Genomic DNA, 20,175 nt, shown 5'->3' on the forward strand with positions numbered 1-20,175 from the left:
GTTGGGGTATATAGAAGACCAAGTGGCTTATCCAGAAGCTTCTAGGCCAGGGGACATAGCTTTGGGCACAATGGACCATTCAGTGTCTGCTTTTCCATAAGAGTAATCACTGCTGTGGGGATCCTGAACCAGGGACAGCCTTATTTGTATATTTATTTGCTTATGTTTCAGTACTCATCTTGGGACTTGAACTCAGGACCTACATGCTGTCCCTTAGGTTTTTTGCTCAATACTGGCAATCTACTATTTGCACCACAGCTCCACTTCCATCTCTTTGCTTGTTAATTGGAGCTAAGAGTCTCATGGATTTTCTTGCCTGGGGTTGGCTTCAAAGTCCAATCTTCAGATCTCATACTCTTGCATAGCTAGGATGACCATGTTCAGCTAGAGGTGTGGCTTTGACACTATTTCAACCCCCTTGAGCTTCCTTGATGGAAGACTGCCCATACTGATGTATCATCCATTGCTGGCCAAGATTTGTGGGTTGTGTCTCTTCTGGGTTTCTTTTTCCCTTAGGGGAGCAGGGCTGGCTGGGGATGCCATCAGACAGTGTAACCAGGGCAGGACAGGCCCACGTGGGGTGACAACCTGTTGTGTTTTGTCCCATAGGGATCACCAGGAATTTCTCTACCTGCTCCCCCAGCACCAGCACCTGCCCTGACAACCACTGTGATGCCGTGGAGATCCGGGACATCAACATCTGCCCTCAGGACTGTCTCCGTAAGCACCCCTAGACTGTGGGTAGAGCATTCTATCTCTCTGGATACAGCCAGAGAGGCCACATAAATTGTTTGTGTGGCCTAAGTGAAGCTTGGGTGTGACTCAATGGTAGAGGACTGTTAGTGCATAATCAGCCAGGCCTGCAATTTTTTTTTATTCTTATTATTTTGCCAGTCCTGGGGCTTAACATTCTGAGCCTGGCTGCTGTTCTGAGCTTTTGTGCTCAAGTCTAGCTCTCTACCACTTTGAATCACAGCTCCACTTCTGGTTTTCTGCTGTTAATTGGAAATTTCCTGCTCAGGCTGGCTTTGACCCATGATCTTCACATCTCAGCCTCCTGAATACCTAGGATAAGAGGCATGAGCCACTGATCCCCATGGGACCTCTAATCTGAGTTACTAAGAAGGCTGAGAGCTGAGGATCATAGTTTGAAACCAACTCTAGCAAGAAAATCCATGAGACTCTTACCTCCAATTAACCAGCAAAAAGCCAAAAGTAGTGGTGTGGCTCAAGTGGTAGAGGCCTAGCCTTGAGCAAAAGAGCTAAGAGACAGTGCCCTGCCCTGAGCGCAAGCCCCAGTATGGCACACACACACACACACACACACACACACACACACACACACAAACACAGACACACACGCACGCACACACACACACACACACACACAATGCTGATAGTTCCTTGAGCATTTGTGAAGCATAAGTTTTAATTTGGAAAGTGGCTCTGTGCCCTGTAAAACAATGAGGCCTGCCTGGAAGCCTGACCTCTGCAGTATCTGCATGGCCCACTAGTGCCCATATTCTATTGACACACTCAAGGCCACAAACCCCTTACTATCCTATCACCCCTCTTGGATCCCAAGAAATCACTTGTAGTCTCTTCTGGACGGTCTGTGGCTCCCCCTCCATGGCTGAGTAGCCAGTAGGGATGGAATGGTGATGACCTCTGGCCAGGGGATCTGCGGTGGCTGCTCTCCAAGGGGCAGAGTGGCTGGTGCCTCCTGGCAATATGGCCCTTTTAGTCTAGGAGTCCTGAGTTGACAGGTCACTCTAGCTTATGAACAGGCCCTTATTTGTTCTCAGGAGGCAGCATTGTTGGGGGGCATGAGCCAGGTGAGAGACGAGGGATTAAAGCTGGCTATGGCATCTGCAACTGCTTCCCAGAAGAGAAAAAATGCTTCTGTGAGCCTGAGGAACACCAAGGTGAGTGGGGAATAGCAGCAAGCACAGGGTCCAGCCTTCCCTGAGTGCTAGGGAGATGTGCTGCTACATCCAGAGGCCATGGAGGGAGGGAGCAGCAAGGAGGAGGTCCCTTCTTCCTTAAGGCCCCATTTCCCTATTGACATAGCCCCTGGAGAAGATTGGGCTCTTCAGACTAATTGCTGGTCTAAGGTCTCAGAGATGAATTGGCCTGGAGTCAGGCACTGATAGTGCACACCTGTAACTCTCAGGAGGCTGAAATGGGAAAATCAGAGCCAGTATGGAAAGTAACTCTTAAGAAAGGACTTATCTCTAATTAGCCACAAAATACAGGAAATGAAAGTGTGTATCAAGTAGTAGAGTTCTAGCCTAGAGTAAAATAAGCCAAGCAAGAACCAGGACCCTGAGTTCAAACCCAAAGAGAGATACACACACACACACACACACACACACACACACACACACACACACACACATACACACACACACAAATATATGAATTGCTTTTGAGATGGTAATCTTTTTGTACAGCTATGTAAAAATAAATTCTTTTTAAAATAAAAGAATTGGGCAGGAAAGCATTCTTCCTCCAAAGAACTTCTTCCCTAGTCAGACTGTCCTTGTGCCAAGTTGCTTGCTGAGCCCTGGGCACCATCTGACACCACATCTTTCCTGCTAGAGCAAGGGCAGCATGTGCGGTAGGAAGCAAATGGTGCCAACTAGGGGATACTTTATGTACCCCATGTCCAGGGGCCCTCTCTTGATATCTGAGTTATCATAGATCCTTTATTTCTCTCCTCCTACCTTCTATGAACAAACTTCTAGATATTTGGAACAATATCTAGAACCCCCAATTTCAGCCTTCTGGAAGTATCTGATGTTACTGGCACCCTGCTTCTGCTGTGTGACCTCTCTGGGTTTCCCAGCCTTGCTGGGCCTCAGTTTCCACCACTAGACAGCACTAGCTAGCTTTGTAGGATGGAATGCACTCAGTGCCTGCAGCCAGTAGGTACCCTTAGCTGGCTCTCTGGGGCCTTTGAGGGGCATGTGTCAGGCTATTGTACCTTGCCAGATGCTCCAGCTGGAGGCCCACTGTGTGATGAGCTGTGCTGCATGGTGATCACCACCACCGTCCTGTTCTCCTTCATCGTCTCCATCCTGCTGTCCACCTTCTGCATCCAATGCTACCACAAGCACGCCCACAAACCACCCATCGCCTCAGCCGAGATGACCTTTTTCAGGCCCACCCAGACCTTCTCCATCAGCTACTCTGCATCTGGTGCCCACCAGCCCTCACTGGACTCCATGGCGAACCAGGTGTCTATGGACACCTTCAAGATCCCGGTGAGGGTCCCCCAAAAGCCCTAGTACAGTGAGAGTCAGAGCAAAGATTGTTGAGTGAGGCACTGGTGGCTCACATCTGTAATCCTAGCTACTCAGGAGGCTGAGATCTAAGTATCATGGTTTAAAGCCAGCCCAAGCAAGAAAAATCTGTGAGACACATCTCGAATTAAGCACGTGAAAGTGGTGCTGTGGTTCAAGTGTAGAGCACCAACCTTGAACAAAAGAGGTTCAGGGATTGTACCCAGGCCCTGAGATCAAGCCCCAGGAGGGGGGAAGAAAGGAAGATGGAAGGTGGGTTGACCAGGTTTTCTTTCCAACTTGAGGCAGGCCTGTAGCCTTGCCAAGGGAACTTTGAGGCAGGGGGCTGGGGTGTCCAGAGTGAGAGGTCAGTGATGGGTCATCATTTTATACAGCACTGGGGTGGGGAACTGCATCCTATCTGGCAGGAGAGTTGATAACAGAGAACCCTAGCCTGGGTAGCTGAGCAGTCAGGACCCCACAAAGCCCCTGCACATTGTCTTCTCCAAGGCCGAAGCTCTTGGGGTAGGAAATGAGCAGGAGAGACCTGAGTTTTGTGGTTGTTCCTATATGAAGGATTTGGGGAGATGTGAAGCCAGTGGGGCTGGCAAAAGGCTGTCCCAAAAGGCTGGCACTGGCTCAAATGTTGGCATCTCTGGGCAAAGTAATACCCTGGGCATGAAGAGAAGTCTCAGCCAGCACCCCAGGGGGTTGTGTCCCCCCCACCCTATGGGGCTGTGCTGCTATAAATGAGTGCCTTGGAGCCTACGGGTCCTAGGCCTTCTGAGCCTCCTTGGGCATTCTCCTTTCTTCTCCCCTGCCAGATGGGCTGGGCCCTTCAGTGTCCTACTGAAATGGAAGTGGATATGCAGGACCTGGGAGGGGCCTAGGCATGGAAAGAATGGATTTCTTATCTGAGTACCCATGGCTCATGCCTGTCATCCTTGCTATTCCGGAGGCTGGGATCTGAGGATTTCAGTACAATGTAGCCTAAGCAGGAAACTGGTGAGACTCATCTCCAATCAATCATCAAAAATCCAGAAGCTGTAGAGCACTGGCCTTGAGCAAAAATGTGCAAGAGTAGTGTCCAGGTCCTGAATTTAAGTCTCAGGACTAGCATGAAGAGAGAGAAAGAGAGGGTGTCTGGGAAGCAGAATAGATGTCTAGTCTAAATAATCCAAGCTATCATCTATATGACTACATTAAAATATAAAATGTTCCTCCCTAAATTCATCTTTCCACTTAAATTCTTGAAGTCAAATTTCAGTATGTGTTGGGATGTGTATTTGTATGATTTTGTTTCTTGGGCACATGAACAGGTCATAAAAATGCAATTAAAATAAAGGCAGAAGAAAAAAAATGGAGCTGTCAACTGGGTGTGGGTGTATGGCAGATTGAGGTTTGATGCCAGCCTGGGCAGAAAAGTCCATGAGACTCTTCTGGAATTAGCCAGCAAAAAGCAGAAGTGGAGTTATGGCTCACATGGCAGATCACCAACCTTGATTGGAAATCCAAGCAAGGGCACAGACCCTGAGCTCAAGATCCAGTACTAATGCGCCCTGGCGCGCGCGCACGCACGCACACACACACACACACACACACACACACACACACACACACACACACACACACACACACACACACACACACACACACACACACACACACACACACACACACACACACACACACACACCACAAGGCCTGAACTGAGTAGGACAGACTGTGGTGGAAGGTTTCTGTGGCCTTAGCCCTAAAGATGCTCACCTTGGATTAGAAGAGGGTTGGGATTGCTTACAGTTGTAATGCAAAGGCTTAGGGCAGCCTCAGCCCCAGGGTCTATTCTAGTGATGCCTTGATGTTGGCCGTTGCCACGTCCTGTGGAGTTTTGCTGTCTAGCCCCTGTTACCAGAAGCAGCAGGTCCCACACAGCTTCCCTCTGGGAGGACTCAGAATCTTCCATAGCCCATAGTATGAGGTAAGGTTGCACAAGCAGGCTAACATCTGAGCATGGAAACAACACCCCTTCCTCTGCCACAGAGGAAGCCTTCTGACCACACCTGCCAGTTCTAAGTCTTAGTTCTGACTGAACAACTCAACCTGTTTCCTCTGATTTATGTGTGCGTGTGTGTGTGTGTGTGTGTGTGTGTGTGTGGGCACGCGCACGCAAGTGCGCACGCACCTGTATCCATACTAAGGATTGAATTCAAAGCCTAGGCTCTGTCCTTTTTACTCAAGGCTGATGAGACACAGCTCCACATGTGGCTTTTTGATGTTTTTCTTGATATGAGTATCACAGAGTTTCCTGCCTCGGCTAGCCTTAAACCATGACCCCCCCAATCTCAGCCTACTGAGTGTCATATTTTTAAGAGGCGCAAGTAGATGTCATTTGTTCATGATTAGTGAGGCCCTGGGCCCAATAGAGTGGTACTGACAAGGTGACTATGTTGACTTCTGTTAATGATTCTGATGGAGTGAGAGACAAACTAAGGGTGACCCATGAACCCATGTGATGGCACCACTGTGTAGAAGAGGCCATCCCCAGACCCCTTGCATAATACAGAGGGTGGCCACAGCCAGGGTCATGAATCCCTAACAGATCAGATCTGTGATTGGGGAGCCTGGGAGTGCCATAATGAGCAGGACCTCAAGGCCCACACCCAGCTTTGAGGACACTGTGGAGTAACAGGCATCTGGTCCAACGCCAGTAGAGCAGATGGGAGGGCTCTTACAGTCTTGGGTATCTTGAATTCACATACATGGCAACATTCAGAGCAGTCATGATGACCTGTGGGGCTTAGCCAGAATGGTGAGGGGCATTGAATGTCCGCAAGAATCTGGACCACAACCTGTGGAGCTGCATATGCAGGATAGCCAGAGGCAGGCTCAGCTACCTACACTCTACAGTTGGGGACTCCCAAAAGGGTCAGTGATACCTTTCTTTGCAGGAATATAGTCAGGGAGGGGTGTGTGTGTGTGTGTGTGTGTGTGTGTGTGTGTGTGTGTGTGTGTGTGTGTGTGTGTGTGTGTGTGTGTGTGTGTGTGTGTGTGTGTGTGTGTGTGTGTGTGTGTGCATGGGTGCGCATTGGTCTTGGGACTGGAATTCATGGCCTGGGCATCATTCCTAAATTTTCCACTCAAGGTTAGCACTCTACCTCTTGAGCCACAGTTCCACATACAGTGTTTTCTATGGTTAATTGGAGATAAGAGTCTCAGATTTTCTTACTCAGGCTGCCTTTGAACTGCTCTCCTCAGATTTTAGCCTCCTGAGTCATTAGAATTACAGGCATGAATTACAGTGCCCAGCCTATGCACTAAGAGACCTGTTGGGGTCCACTGGAGAGTCAGGACATGATATGTCTTAGTAGTCTGCATGAGACCACATGGGGGCTGCTAGGTGACCCTTGCATCCCACAACTTGAAACCAGATTGGCTCAGGAACTATCCAATGAGAATAATTGGGGACAGATTGGGCTCTCAGCTGTTCCCAAGGGAAGAATGTCACTTCGCTGCCCTCAGAGCTGGCATGGTGAACTCAGTCATCAGTAAGATGGTGGTGGTTTTTTGTGTACTTGCATCTTGTCAACAACAGCTTCTCAATTGTACCCATTATCCTTTTCTTCCCCCTTCTCCCTCCCCAATACAGGAAGATCCAAAGTGGGAGTTTCCTCGGGAGAACTTAGTTCTTGGGAAGGCTCTGGGAGAAGGCGAGTTTGGAAAAGTGGTTAAGGCAACCGCCTTCCACCTGAAGGGCAGAGTGGGGTACACCACAGTGGCTGTGAAGATGCTCAAAGGTACCATCCAGATGTGGGAGCCCCCAAGGCAGGGAAGGGGCCAAGCTCCTGCTGCATGTGCAGCTGCCTCACCTGCCTATGGTCAGTGATCTTGGGGTGGCTTCCTGGTGCTGTAGCCTCTCAGAAGGTGCTGGTGTAGGGGGATGTGCTGTTGGACTATATTCATGAAGAACTCAGGACTTAAAATCTTAGCCCTTAATTTATTTTTGTTTGGGTGGTCTTTTTTGTGTTTGGGTTTTGTTTACTTCATTTTTTGCCACTCCTAGGATTTGAACTCAGGGCCTGAGCTCTGTCCCTGAACCTCTTTGTTCTCAAGGCTAGCACTCTCCCCCGCTGGGCCACAGCACCACTAACAACTTTTTCTGAGTGGTTTATTGGAGATAAATGTATCATGTACTTTTCTGCCCTGGCTGGCTTTAAGTCTCAATCCTCAGATCTTAGCCTCCTGAGTAGCTAGGATTATAGGCTTTTTTGTCATTGGCACCCAGCTGTTTTTGTGTTTTGGTTGTCATTGCTTGGGTGGTTTTTTTGTCATTCTTTTTTTTTTTCTAGTAGTGAGACAATCTCAGAGTTTGAGTGCTGTCCCTTAGCTTTTTTTACTCAAGGGTGGTACTCTACCAGGTGAGCCATACCTCTGCTTCTGGCTTTGGGATAGTAATTGGAGATGAAAGTCTCCAAGATTTCCCTTTCCAGACTGGTCTAGAACCAGATCCTCAGAACCCAGCCTCCTGAGTATCTAGGGTAACAGATGGAGAATGGAAATAGATAGCAATGGAAAACTTAGGTGGAAGCTTGCTCCAGGGTGTGGAGCATATATAGCCCTTTTGTTTGAGCCCAGGCCCTGGGAGGAGCTGGGTGCCTTAAACTTCCCTGTGTCCTGAGCTGGGTACTGGTAGAGGGGTTTAGGTCTGTCTGCTATAGCATAGCTTTCTAGAAGGGCCCATGTGGAGTCAGGCATCTGTGCTGTGTTTCAGAGAATGCATCCCCCAGTGAGCTGAGGGACTTGATGTCTGAATTCAACCTCCTGAAGCAAGTTAACCACCCTCATGTCATCAAGCTATTTGGAGCCTGCAGTCAGGATGGTAAGGCAGTTTCCAGGTGCTGTCAGCCACCCCTGGGCTCAGGGCCCCCATGCTCTTTCTGTCTTCTCTCATTTCCATGATTCTGTTCATCTTCCTCTGGAGGCCTAGGCTTCCAGCCCCATCCCTGGGTTAGCGTGACCCTGTCCACAGGCAGGCAAGGATGTCCAGCTGAAGCAGCTGCTGCCTGTAGCCCTCCCACCAGCCAGGACAGCTCAGCTTCCCGTTCAGTGTGCCATCCCTCTTAAGGCAAACACCCATGGCAGAGATTCCCAAGATGGCTTTTTTCCCTGGATCTAATGGACATTTATTAACACCCTACCAATTAACAGCCAAATACACATTCTGTTCAAATGTAAATATCCTTCAGCTCTTCAGCTGAAGACTTGTGCTCTACCACTTGCACTACAGCGCCACTTCTGTTTTTCTGGCAGTTTATTGGAGATAAGAGTTTCATGGACTTTCCTGCCTGGGCTGGCTTTAAACCATGATCCTCAGATCTCAGCCTCCTGAAAAGCTAGGATTACATGCATAAGCCACCAGCACCCAGCTTACTATAACATTTTGAGCCATAACACCACTTCCAGTTTTCGGGGGAATAATTGGCAAAATGAGTCTCAAAGATTTTCCTGTCCCAGCTGGCTTCAAACTGCATTTCTCAGTTCATAGGTTTCTGAGTCTCTAAGAGTATGATTCACCAGTGCCTGGCTAGTTAATTTTAATCTTATGAAATATATCCTATAGGTATATGGAGTTAAGTTAATAATTAGTAATTCAAAGGAACAATAGTAATTTTTTGAGAATTAAAGAAGCTACTTCTAAATAATCTGCAGATTGAATTCTATTAAAAACATGTAATCTGGGTGCTGGTGGCTCATGCCTATAATCCTAGCTATTCAGGAGACTGACATCTGAGGATTGCAGCCTAGGCAGGAAAGTCTGTGAGCCTTTTCTCCAATAAACCACCAAAAAACTGGAAGTGGCACTGTGGCTCAAGTGGTAAAGTCTTGAGCCGAACACCTGAGGAAGAGTGCTCAGGCCCAGAGTTCAAGCCCCATGACCAACAAAAAAGAACATTTAAAATATTTTTATTAAATATTTTTGCTTATTGTAACAGTGATATACAGAGGGGTTACAGTTACATAAGTCATGTAAAGAGTATAGTTTTTTTGGACAATGTCACTTTTTCATATTCTCAAAACAGTTTTTTTCCTTCTTTCTGTACTTCAAGTTGTATTTTTAACCTAGTATCTAGTGAGTACCACTGCTGCATTTGTTCACCCTTTGTCTCTCCATTCATGTATCTCCTCCTTACCTTCCCAAAGACAAACAAATAAGCACACAAGACAAAAAGGAAAGAAAAAGCCTTCACATTTCCATTTACTAGAATTGATTTTGTGTGATCAGGGGCACATGGACACTGTGCTTTTGTTTTCCTCCCCTAAGAATGTACTCCTTTGGTCGCTCTGTGTGGGAATGCCTAGATTTCTGTATCACATATCATGTCCTGGTGTATTTTAGATCAAATTTCCACATAAAATATTTTATTAAGTATTTTAATTATTATAATGTATTTTATACATTATAAATTATTTTAATTGTTATAATGGAGGCTACAATCAGGTAACGAGTACATTTCTTCTTAGACAATGTCACTCCTTTCTTCACTCTCTCCCAAGACAATCCCAAGATTTAAGCAGGGTTACATTCTAGACACCCTCAGAAACATGAAATGTTGTCAACCACAGATGACCCCAACCCTCTCTTTGTGTGTGTGTGTGTGTGTGTGTGTGTGTGTGTGTGTGCGTGCATGCAGGTATGTAAAACCAAAAAACTATTCAAGATTAAGCTGGACCTTTTAGATCTAGAGAGTGCCTACAGCCTCCCCTTTCCTGAAATCTCTACCTTCCATAGCTGGCTGGATGTCCCATTCCTTAAGCTCCTTCTTCCTGTCTCCAGGGCCACTTCTCCTCATTGTGGAGTATGCCAAGTATGGCTCCCTGCGGAGTTTCCTGCGGGACAGTCGCAATGAGTGGGCACTGACGATGGGCAACCTCATTTCCTTCGCCTGGCAGATCTCCAGGGGAATGCAGTACCTGGCAGAAATGAAGGTACATGTCCACCTGTGCACAGGGGTGTGGGCCCTGATTGCCATGCTGCACTTCCTGAGGTATGTCTGGAGATTTGCTGTTATTTGTTTTGCTTTGTTTACCTTGTAGCTCATCCATCGGGACTTAGCAGCCAGGAACATCCTGGTGGCTGAGGGAAGGAAGATGAAGATTTCTGATTTTGGTCTATCCCGAGATGTTTATGAAGCAGATACCTATGTAAAGAGAAGCAAGGTAGCTTGCTGGGTTGGTGTGGGGGCTCACAGCTGGTTTGGTGTTGCTGATTCCTCAGCAAGACCTGGGAACTCAGTGCTGGGTAGACAGAAAGTGGACCACACCATGCGGGTATGGACAAAGTTTACTAGGGGAAACTACGCACTTAGTATATATGGCATACACATAAAGAAAGTAAATCTTAGTGGGCAAGTGACAGTTTCACAAGGCCAACAGTTTACAGGAGATATATAGGCTAAAAGAATGCAGGAGATAGGTGAGGTCTAAAGGTTATAAGATATATATCAGATCAAAAGGTGACAAAAGACATACAAGACACAAATGTTTTACCCATAGGAGAAGTGTGAAGGGTTGTTTATGTGTTTATGGTGCCATTAGGAGTGGGCACAAAGAGCACATCCTGGTGCCTTCCCTGAAGCATACAAACTTCTTAGTCAGAGTTGGAAAGAGTTTTCTCCTTCCCCCTGAGACTTTTGGCTAGATGTTCTGACTGTTGGAAGAGTTTTCTCTTCACCTTCTCGCCCACATAAACTCATATAGCATACAAATGCTCAGGAAGGGTCACATGTTTCTGTGTCTCTGACAGTTCAGTACCCTTAGAACATCTGGAGATGATGAAGCAGCTTGTTTATAAACTTTTTTGTTGTTACATCAGTACAGAGGGTTTACAGTTATATAAGTCAGGTAATGAGGTCATTTCTATTTGAATGTTATGCCTTCCCTCACTCTCCCACACCCACAAGTTGCGTAGTTCATTTTCAACAGAGGTATCATGCATAGTTTGAAAGAGCTTTTCTGGCCATCAGTTCCAATGCCCTCCTGCTCATGGGTTTTAGAGACTCCACTCAGGTTCTTCCTACATCTGTTCCTTCATTCACAGGTAGCCCCTCTTGCTTTTATTCATTGTCCCTTTTAAAGTGACCCTTAGCCTGAGGATAAGAAATTGACTGCCCCTACATCATCATTTATCGCTATTCTACACAAACAAGAGCCACCATTTTGCTGAGCATTGTGGCTAATACCTATAATCTTTGCTATTTTGGAGTTTGAGGATCACAGTTCAAAGTCAGCCTAGGCAGGAAAGTCTGTGAGATTCATATCTACCAATTTAGCAGCAAAAATTTGGAAGTGGAGTGTGACTCAACTGGTAGATCACCAGTATTGAGTGAAAAAGTTAAGGGACAGATCCCAGACCCAACCACCACCAAAAAAAAAAAATAATAAAAGCTACCATTTCCCTTCTAGGAAACTTGGGCTCTTTTGTCAAAGGAGAATCAAACAAAATGAACTAAACATATTAGTGGACATTCTTTGTAGTAAGAAAGGGACTACATAACAAGTGCCCTCCTCCCCCAGGGAGTTTGGAAGGCACAAGGGAACCCCTAGAAAAAGGCCCCCTCAAGACACAGTTCAGAGGACCTGGGAGTTTCAGCTTCCTCCAAGTCTAAGAAATAGGTGGGCCATCTGATTTCCCAATGTTGTCCTGTTGCCATGGCAACCACATTATTGTGTGTCTCAGCTGGCCTCCTGAAGCCTCCCAGGACCCACAGCCTATAGCTGGTGAGGGGTTCTGCTGACCATGCATTCAGAACTGCTGTGCAAAAAAGAAAAGCTCAAGCTAGGGACCAGTGGCTCTAGTTAGTAGTCTTAGCTGCTCAGGAGTCTGAGACCTGAGGATGATGGCTCAAGGCCAGCCAGCACAGAAAAATCAGAGTGATTCTTATCGCTAACTGGAAGTAGAGTCGACACTCAACTGGTAGAACCCCAGACTTTAGTGAAAATTCTCAGGGACAGTGTTGGGTTCATTCCCCAGGACAGGCACACAAGAAAGGAAAGAAGTAGAGGGAGGGGAAAGAGAGGAGAAGACAGGGCAGGGGAGAAAGGAGGTAGGAAAGAAGGAAGGGAGGAGAAGGGAAATGGAAGGAAGGATGATGGATGGATGGGCACTGGTAGCTTACACCTGTAATCTTAGCTATTCAGGAAGCTGAGTTGTGAAGATTGCACTTTAAAGACAGCCTAGCGGGCATTGGTGATTCATACCTGTAATCCTAGCTACTCAGGAGGCTGAGATATGAGGATCATGGTTCAAAGCCAGCCTGGGCAGCAAAGTCCTTGAGACTCTAATCGCCAATAAACCACCAGAAAAGTGGAAGTGGTGCTGTGGCTTAAGTGGTGGATCCTTGAGCTGAAGAGCTGAGGGTCAGCACCCAGGCCCAGAATTCAAGCCCTCCCACCGACAAAAAAAAGCCAGTGCTGGCAGGAAGGGAAATCCATGAAACTCTTACCTCAAATTACTCACCAGAAAGTCCCAAGTAGAGCTGTGGCTCAAAGTGTAGAATGCTAGCCTTGGGCAAAAGAATTCAGGGACAACTCCTAAGCCCTGAGTTTAAGCCCCAGAACTGACAAGAAGAAAGAAAGGAGGGAAGGAGGAAGGAAGGTAAAAGAAAAGAGAAGAGAACACTATACACATTGTCTTGTAGGGGTTGGGATTCTTTCACCATGAGCTGTAAAATCATTTGGTACAGGGTTGGACAGCCTAATATGTTTCTCATTGGCTGTTTGTATCAATAATTTTTTAGGAGGTACAAAGGATGTTATTAATGTCTAAACGACAGAGGAAAGATTCCCCAGTCCTTCTGTATCCTGTAAGGGCTTGTTGGTGTTGCAAAAGGTTATAAGGACTGTATGTATTTCTTGTGAGGTTTCTATGGAGACGACATGTCTCAAAACTACTAAAAGGAAAATTGCAGTGGATGTTTCCTGGCCTGGTGAGGGTGTGGTAGAGCCTTCCTGTTCTCTGTCTCTGTTTCTCTCTCTCTCTCTTTCTCACACACATACACATACACATACACATACACATACACATACATTGTTATTTAGGAGGCCGTGGAGGCAGAAGCGTTGCCCACATGCCCTGCTATGTCTCCATATTGGCTGTTACACCACAGCTAGCTTTGTTAGGAACATGGTCACATGTCATTAATGATAAATATCCTAAAGGATGCACAACTCTAATCCTAGCTACTTAGGAGGCTGAGATCTGAGGATCACAGTTCAAAGCCAGCCCAGGCAGGAACATCCATGAGACTCATTTCCAGTAAACCACCAGAAAACTGATAGTGCACTGTGGCTCAAGTGGTAGAGTACTTGTCTTGAGCTGAAGAGCTGAGGGACAGTGCCTGGGTCCAGAGTTCAAGCCCCATAACTGACCAAAAAAAAAAAAAAAAAAGAGTGCCAGAGAAAGTGCAATGTGTTGGGTTCTGACTTAAGATACACATTTCAAAAAATTGATATGCACCGAAGACTTGCCCTAGGATCTGCGTGTGTATAGTACATGTCTGCGGTCGTCCCATCTTTACTTGGGTCTGAGGTAGGAGAATCACTTGACCTAAAAACCTGGGACCCAATATGAGCAATATAGCAAGACCCCATCTTAACAACAACAAAAAAATAACAGGAAAAGACAGAGAGAAGGAGACATTGAAGAGTGAGTGACAGGTTACCTTGTGTGATCTTAGGCTATCCATCATCCTATCAGCAACTCAGCAAAGTCTGGAGGTTCAGGCTAGAACTCAGCCTCTTCAAGGCTCTACTCAGCTAGATCTAGCCTCAGGACTTGGTATTTCACCCTCTGTACAGAGTCAAACTCAAGCTGGGCACTATTGGCTTCTAGTCTTTAATCCTAGCTACTCATTCAGGCTAAGATTTGAGGACCACAGTTCAAAGCCAGGCTAAGCAGAGAAGTCCATGAGACAAGTCTTATCTCAAATTAACTATCAAAACTCATAGTGGAGCTTTGGTTCAAGGGATAGAGGACTAACCTTGGGCAAAAAAGCTTGGAGATAGTGCCCAGGCCTTGAGTTCAATTCCTAAGACTGGCAAATGTGCATGCACCTGTGCATGCACACCCCCACAAGACAAAGCAGATCTCTTCTGATCTGGTTCAAGGGCTTCTTTTTTTTGGGGGGGGGGGTGGTCCGGTCGTGGGGCCTGAACTCTGGGCCTGGGCGCTGTCCCTCAGCTCTTCAGCTCAAGGCTAGCGCTCTACCACTTGAGCCACAGCACCACTTCCGGATTTTTTCTATTTGCTATGTGGTGCTGAGGAATCAAACCCAGGGCCTCATGCAAGCAAGGCAAGCACTCTACCAGTGAGCCACCTTCCCAGCCCCTCCAGGGCTTCTTATTAACATTAAAGCTTTTCTTTCTACATCCTCTTTAGGGCCGGATTCCTGTCAAATGGATGGCAATTGAGTCCCTTTTTAATGACATCTATACCACCCAAAGTGATGTGTAAGTGTGGGTGTTGCCATACTAGGGTGGGGTTTACAGAAGCCGCCAGTGAAGCTGGCTGAGGAACAGCACAGGACCAGATGAGTTTGAGGAAGCCTCATGGATTCATCCAATGACATTCCAGCAGCAGTTCCACAAGGCCAAGTTGGAAGTGTAGGAGAGGACACCTGGGCCACCACCTGCCACTCTCCTCCCTTCCCTCGTCCACTCCTACCTCCTGAACAGGTCCAGCCAAATCACTCCCCTCCTGGGAGTCCTGCAGTGACTTTGGCTCAAGAAAGCAACCCTACAATGCCCCCTTCCCACAACTGGTGTGAGTTTGTAGACAGAAGGGTCCCAAATTACACAAAGATTGGATGTTAGGAACCAAAACTCACTCTTCCAGGTCAGATGACAAGATGTGATCATTTGTTAAATGGAGACACTGGCTTCTAAAGTGTTCTGAAATCCACAGACATGCAGAGTTTCAATAACATAGGCTGTGATGACTCGATTGCTAAACAAATTATAAGCTATCACCTATAATTCTAGCTAAGCAAATAATATGCTAAGCAAATTATAGGCTATCACCTATAATTCTAGCTTCTTAGGAAGCTGAGATTTGAAAAATCCCACTTAGAAGGCAGCATAGGCAGGAAAGCCCATGAGTCATTTACCTCCCATTAGCCATAAGAAAGGCAGAAGTGGTAGTTGTGGCTTAAGTGGTAGAGCACCAACCTTGAGTGAAAAAGCTGAGACAGACCTGGGAAGGTGGCTCAGTGGTAGAGCACTTGCCTTGCATGCATGAGGCCCTGGGTTCGATTCCTCAGCACCACATAAGCAGAAAGAAAAAAAGCCACAAGTGGTGCTGTGGCTCAAGTGGTAGAGCGCTAGCCTTGAGCTGAAGAGCTGAGGGACAGCGCCCAGGCCCAGAGTTCAGTCACCACGACTGGACCTCCCCCCCACCCCCCCGCAAAAAAAAAAAAAAGCTGAGACAGCACCTAAGACTTAAGTTCACACTCCAGTACTTGTACAAAATTAATAAATAAATTAGGATAAGCAGTAGTCTGCTGATTGCAGAAAGGTGACTGTAAAGGAATTGAAAAGTGCTAGGAGGAGACTCTTGATTCCCTAAGGCCACCATAGCCCAGCCTCTTCTGCTGTCCTCTTCCCAGCCATGGAATCTTCTAGCGCTTTCTGTTGTATGCATGCACACAAATCTTACCTCTACAAGTGGCCTCCAGTGACCCATGCTGTTTTGTGTTCATTTTATTTCCACTTCATTGTAAGTTTTCTCTTGCACTGAAATATTTTTCTAGACCTTTTGTGTTTCAAGATTTTTTTCTCTTTTAGTTTTGTCGTGGGTCTTGAACTCAGCTTGGGCACTGTCCCTCAGCTCTTTAGCTCAAGGCTAGGGCTCTACCACTTGAGCCACAGCACCACTTCCAGTTTTCTGGTGGTTCACTGGAGATAAGAGTCTCACAGACTTTCTTGCCCAAGATGGCTTTGAACCACGATTCTCAGATCTCAGCCTCCTGAGCAGCTAGGATTACAGGGGTGGGCCATCAATGTGTGACTATTTTGAGGCTTACTGGAAGTCTTGTGGCCCACAGGAAAGATGAAAGAATTGTTCAGAATCCCCTAAACCCCATCATCACACACAGGATGGAAGTTTAAACCAGCTGCCCTTGGCACTGGGCCTTACTGAGTAGGCCTCGGAGCCAGCGGGAAACGGTCATGTATCTGCTTCTTCCTGCAGATGGTCCTTCGGGGTTCTGCTGTGGGAAATTGTGACACTGGGGGGCAACCCCTATCCTGGGATTCCTCCTGAGCGGCTCTTCAACCTTCTCAAGACTGGCCACCGACTGGAAAGGCCCTACAACTGCAGTGAGGAAATGTGAGAGGGGTTTGCCTTATCCAAACACCCTCCAATGCTGAGACCTGGGCCAGGATTTCTGGAGTCGGTGGGGGGAATGTAAGCAGAGGTTATAGTAGGAAGCACCCTCTGATATGAGGCAGATACTGGAGACTTGGGCAGCAAAGTGCGGGGACGGGGGGTGGGGGTGGGGGGGAGGTTCTCTGAGAATAGACTGAGGCAGGAATCCTTTTATGTGAGCTGAAGCCCTTGAGGAGGATGTTGGGGAACACTCAAATAGAGGTGCCAGGTACAAGCAGGGCAGTCTGGACTTTGGCTCAAGGGTGCTCTACTCTCCAGTTAAATCAGAGGGTTTAGAGAGACCTAGTCAAAAATAGATACTTCCAACCAGTGAACCCAGTGCCAGCACCTGTAAGGAACTTATGAGATTGGGATCTGAAGGACCACTGTTTGAGGCCAGCCAGGACAGGAAAGTCATTGAGATTTGTGTCTCAACGATAGGTAGCAGAAAGTCAGACTGGGAGTATTGAGGTATGGCTCAAGTGATAGAGTACTAGCTGAGTGAACACGTGGACCAAGCTTCAGGCCTTGAGAGGAGGAAGAAAGAGGAGAGGAAGAGGGGGAGAAGAGAGAGGAGAGGGAAGAAAAAGGAGGAGAGTAGAGGAAGAGAGAAGAAGGAGAAAAGGAGAGGGAAGAGGAAGAGAGGGGAATGGGAAGGGAGAAGAGAAGGAGAGGGGAAGAGAGAGAAGGAAAGGAAGGAAAGGAACAATTACCCTCTTGCCCAGAGAGCAGCTCCTCCAAGATGCTGGACAACTGTGCTGGGCCCTAGGGAGTTCACCATGCTGGAGAAGGTCCCAGTGGGCCTGGCTGTCCATGCCAGCTAATCACTGCCAGTTTGCTCTTCCTTCTAGGTATTCTCTGATGCTGCAGTGCTGGAAGCAGGAACCAGACAGTAGGCCAGTCTTTGCTGACATCAGCAAAGACCTGGAGAAGATGATGGTGAAGAGCAGAGTGAGTCGCAGAGCTGCTGCTCAGAGGCTTTTGGTTCTGACACCCCAGTGTGGGGACCAGGGTATAGCTGCCACGGAGAGAGCCATGTGTCCCAGCTCAGAGGAGGCCTCAAACCGTCTCTTAGGCTTCTGTGCAAATCAGAAAGAAAACAGCAACCAACAACAACAAAACAAACCAATGCAATTCATAGTTTGACACAGGCACTCATAGGAAGAGAAATTACAATCCCCAAAGGATTATTTGCAATACTGAATGTTATGAGGTTACCTAGTTGGGGAAGTAGTGCTGTGGCTCAAGATGCTAGAGAACCAGCCTTGAGCCAAAGAGCTCAGGGACAATGCCCAGGCCCTACGTTCAAGCCCTCCTATGATAAAATAAACATCAAGCCAACTATAGTTTAAATAGAAATTATTTATTGGCTGGGCATTAGCTTACTGGTAGAGTGCTAACCTAGCATTAATAAGCCTTGGTTTCGATTCCTCAGTACCACATACTCAGAAAAAGCCAGAATTGGTGCTGTGAGTCAAGTGGTAGAGTGGTAAACCTGAGCAAAACATACTCAGGGACAATTCCCAGGCCCTGAGTTCAAGCCCAGGTCTGGCAAAAAAAAAAAAAAGAGAAAGGTACCTAGTCGGTATCCTGAATATATATGTCCCATGGGAAGTGACTCAGGAGAAGGGGGAGAAGGGAGTGTGGATCCCAGAAGTTCTTAGTCCCTCTAAATTCCTCCTTGCTGTCATACCCACAGCACATAGGAATGGGAACCCAGCCACACCAAGTCTTTTGACTGTTAAAAGGTTATTTATAATGCCAAAAGTCCAATAAGTTCCACATTCAACTTGCCCTGACATCTGTCAGCCCTTCCTCCTTCAACTTATAAACCTATAAGTAGCTAGGCACCAGTAGCTCACACTGGTGAGGTTCAAAGCTAGCCCAAGAAGAAAAGTCTATGGAATCCTTACCTCTAATTAAACACCAAAAGTTGGAAATAAAATTGGCTCAGCTGCTAGTGCCAGGCTTGAGGAACAATGCCCAGGCTTCAAGTTTAAGCCCTATTGGCACACAGAAAAACAGGCCTGGTTCTGGGCTCTAAGCATGGCTGGGGGTGGCAGGCCTCAGTGCCACCATCTGGGAGGGGCTTTGGCCTTGCTAAGAGGCCAATATGGAGGATGAAGACATAGCCAGAACTGGCAACTTGAAGGCGTCAATCTTGGGGTGTCCTTAAAAGCAGCCAAGGGAGCAGGGCACGCATATCCTATGCCTGTAATCCTGGCTACTCAGGAGGCTGAGATCTGAGGATTGTGGTTTAAAGCCAGGCAAGGCAGGAAAGTGTGTGGGACTTTTATCCCCAAGTAGCCACAAGAAAACCAGAAGTGGAACTGTAGCTCGAGTGGTAGACCACAAAAGCCTTGTCACAAAGGCTTGGGAACAGCAGCCAGGCCCTGAATTTAAGCCATCCAGACCTCTACACACAACCCCCATAGCTCCCCACTATATATTCTTTCTCTTTCAGGATTACTTGGATCTGGCTGGCTGTATACCTTATGACTCACTGCTTGAGGATGATGGCCTTTCAGAGGAGGAGACACCCTTGGTAGATTGTAATCATGTCCCACTCCCATGTACCCTTCCCTCCACATGGATTGTAAACGAACTCTATGGTAGAGTTTCCATGCATTTACAAGATTCTAGCAGCTAGTGTTTCCCCTGTATTCTCCAGTCTGTAATGCTTTTATTTTTAAAGAGTGTCTCTGTCAGGCAAGAAATTAAAATGCCATCAAACCTTTGTTAAATGTATGACTTTGGATCCAGTTTTGACATTCAGGTGTTTTTTAAATTTATTTTTTCCTTTAAAAGTTAAAACAAAAAAAAACAGGATGTGGAAATAAATATTACCAGACAATTTAAGATGACAAAAGAGAACATAATTAGATCAGGGCAGAATTCTCAGGGAATATGGAGAAGATTGAAGTTGTTTCCTGAGTAGGGGAACAACTTTTGATTTTGGTACTTGGATGAACTGATTTGATTTGGAGATGAATTTAATTAAGGAGGACCTAGCACCCCAACTTCCAGTAAGAACACAGCCAGGAACTTCCAGAGACTACTCCTGGGCTAGATTCTTCCAAAAGGCCACCCAGGTCTCTTCTCCCCAGCCAAAGGGTGGATGGTGAATGTAGTCTGCAAGCACGCCCAGGCAAAGCAGACCCTGGGCTGGGTGGGGCTGGAGCAGCCATCACGGGGCGTGGTCAAGAAAGGGTTGTGGTGACCACAAAGTCGCTCCTCTCCATTCACTACCTTTTGGGTCCTGTTAGGGCTCACACAGACCCAGACTGCCTGCCTAGTGGCCTGCAGCAAGCAGGTACACAGCTGGGGCACAGGTGGGGGAGGGAGGGTCTGGGAACCACCTTGCAGCCTGGCAACTGGTCGAGGGTGGGGCCACGGCTGTCCTCCCCATGACTACCCAGAAAAGCTACTGACCGGAAAACGATCCCGTCTCAGAACGGAGAGTCCAGGCTC

General features: G+C 47.1%; 1 protein-coding gene across 1 annotated transcript in view; it reads left to right on the forward strand.

Annotated features, from left to right (window-relative positions):
• LOC122124495 (proto-oncogene tyrosine-protein kinase receptor Ret-like) overlaps window positions 1-19,347 on the forward strand; it is a 39,096-nt gene extending 19,749 nt beyond the window's left edge. Inside the window, 12 exon segments of the mRNA XM_042699206.1 lie at window positions 610-720; window positions 1,806-1,925; window positions 3,010-3,266; window positions 6,931-7,078; window positions 8,053-8,160; window positions 10,117-10,268; window positions 10,377-10,499; window positions 14,719-14,789; window positions 16,528-16,665; window positions 17,556-17,655; window positions 19,169-19,322; window positions 19,325-19,347. Of these exon segments, the coding sequence (XP_042555140.1) occupies window positions 610-720; window positions 1,806-1,925; window positions 3,010-3,266; window positions 6,931-7,078; window positions 8,053-8,160; window positions 10,117-10,268; window positions 10,377-10,499; window positions 14,719-14,789; window positions 16,528-16,665; window positions 17,556-17,655; window positions 19,169-19,322; window positions 19,325-19,347 (1,505 nt within the window).
• The last annotated feature ends 828 nt before the right edge of the window (window positions 19,348-20,175 follow it).

The sequence above is a fragment of the Dipodomys spectabilis genome, unplaced genomic scaffold (genome assembly GCF_019054845.1).
Source record: "Dipodomys spectabilis isolate Male_0828 unplaced genomic scaffold, ASM1905484v1 ptg000236l, whole genome shotgun sequence".
Classification (NCBI taxonomy): Eukaryota; Metazoa; Chordata; class Mammalia; order Rodentia; family Heteromyidae; genus Dipodomys; species Dipodomys spectabilis.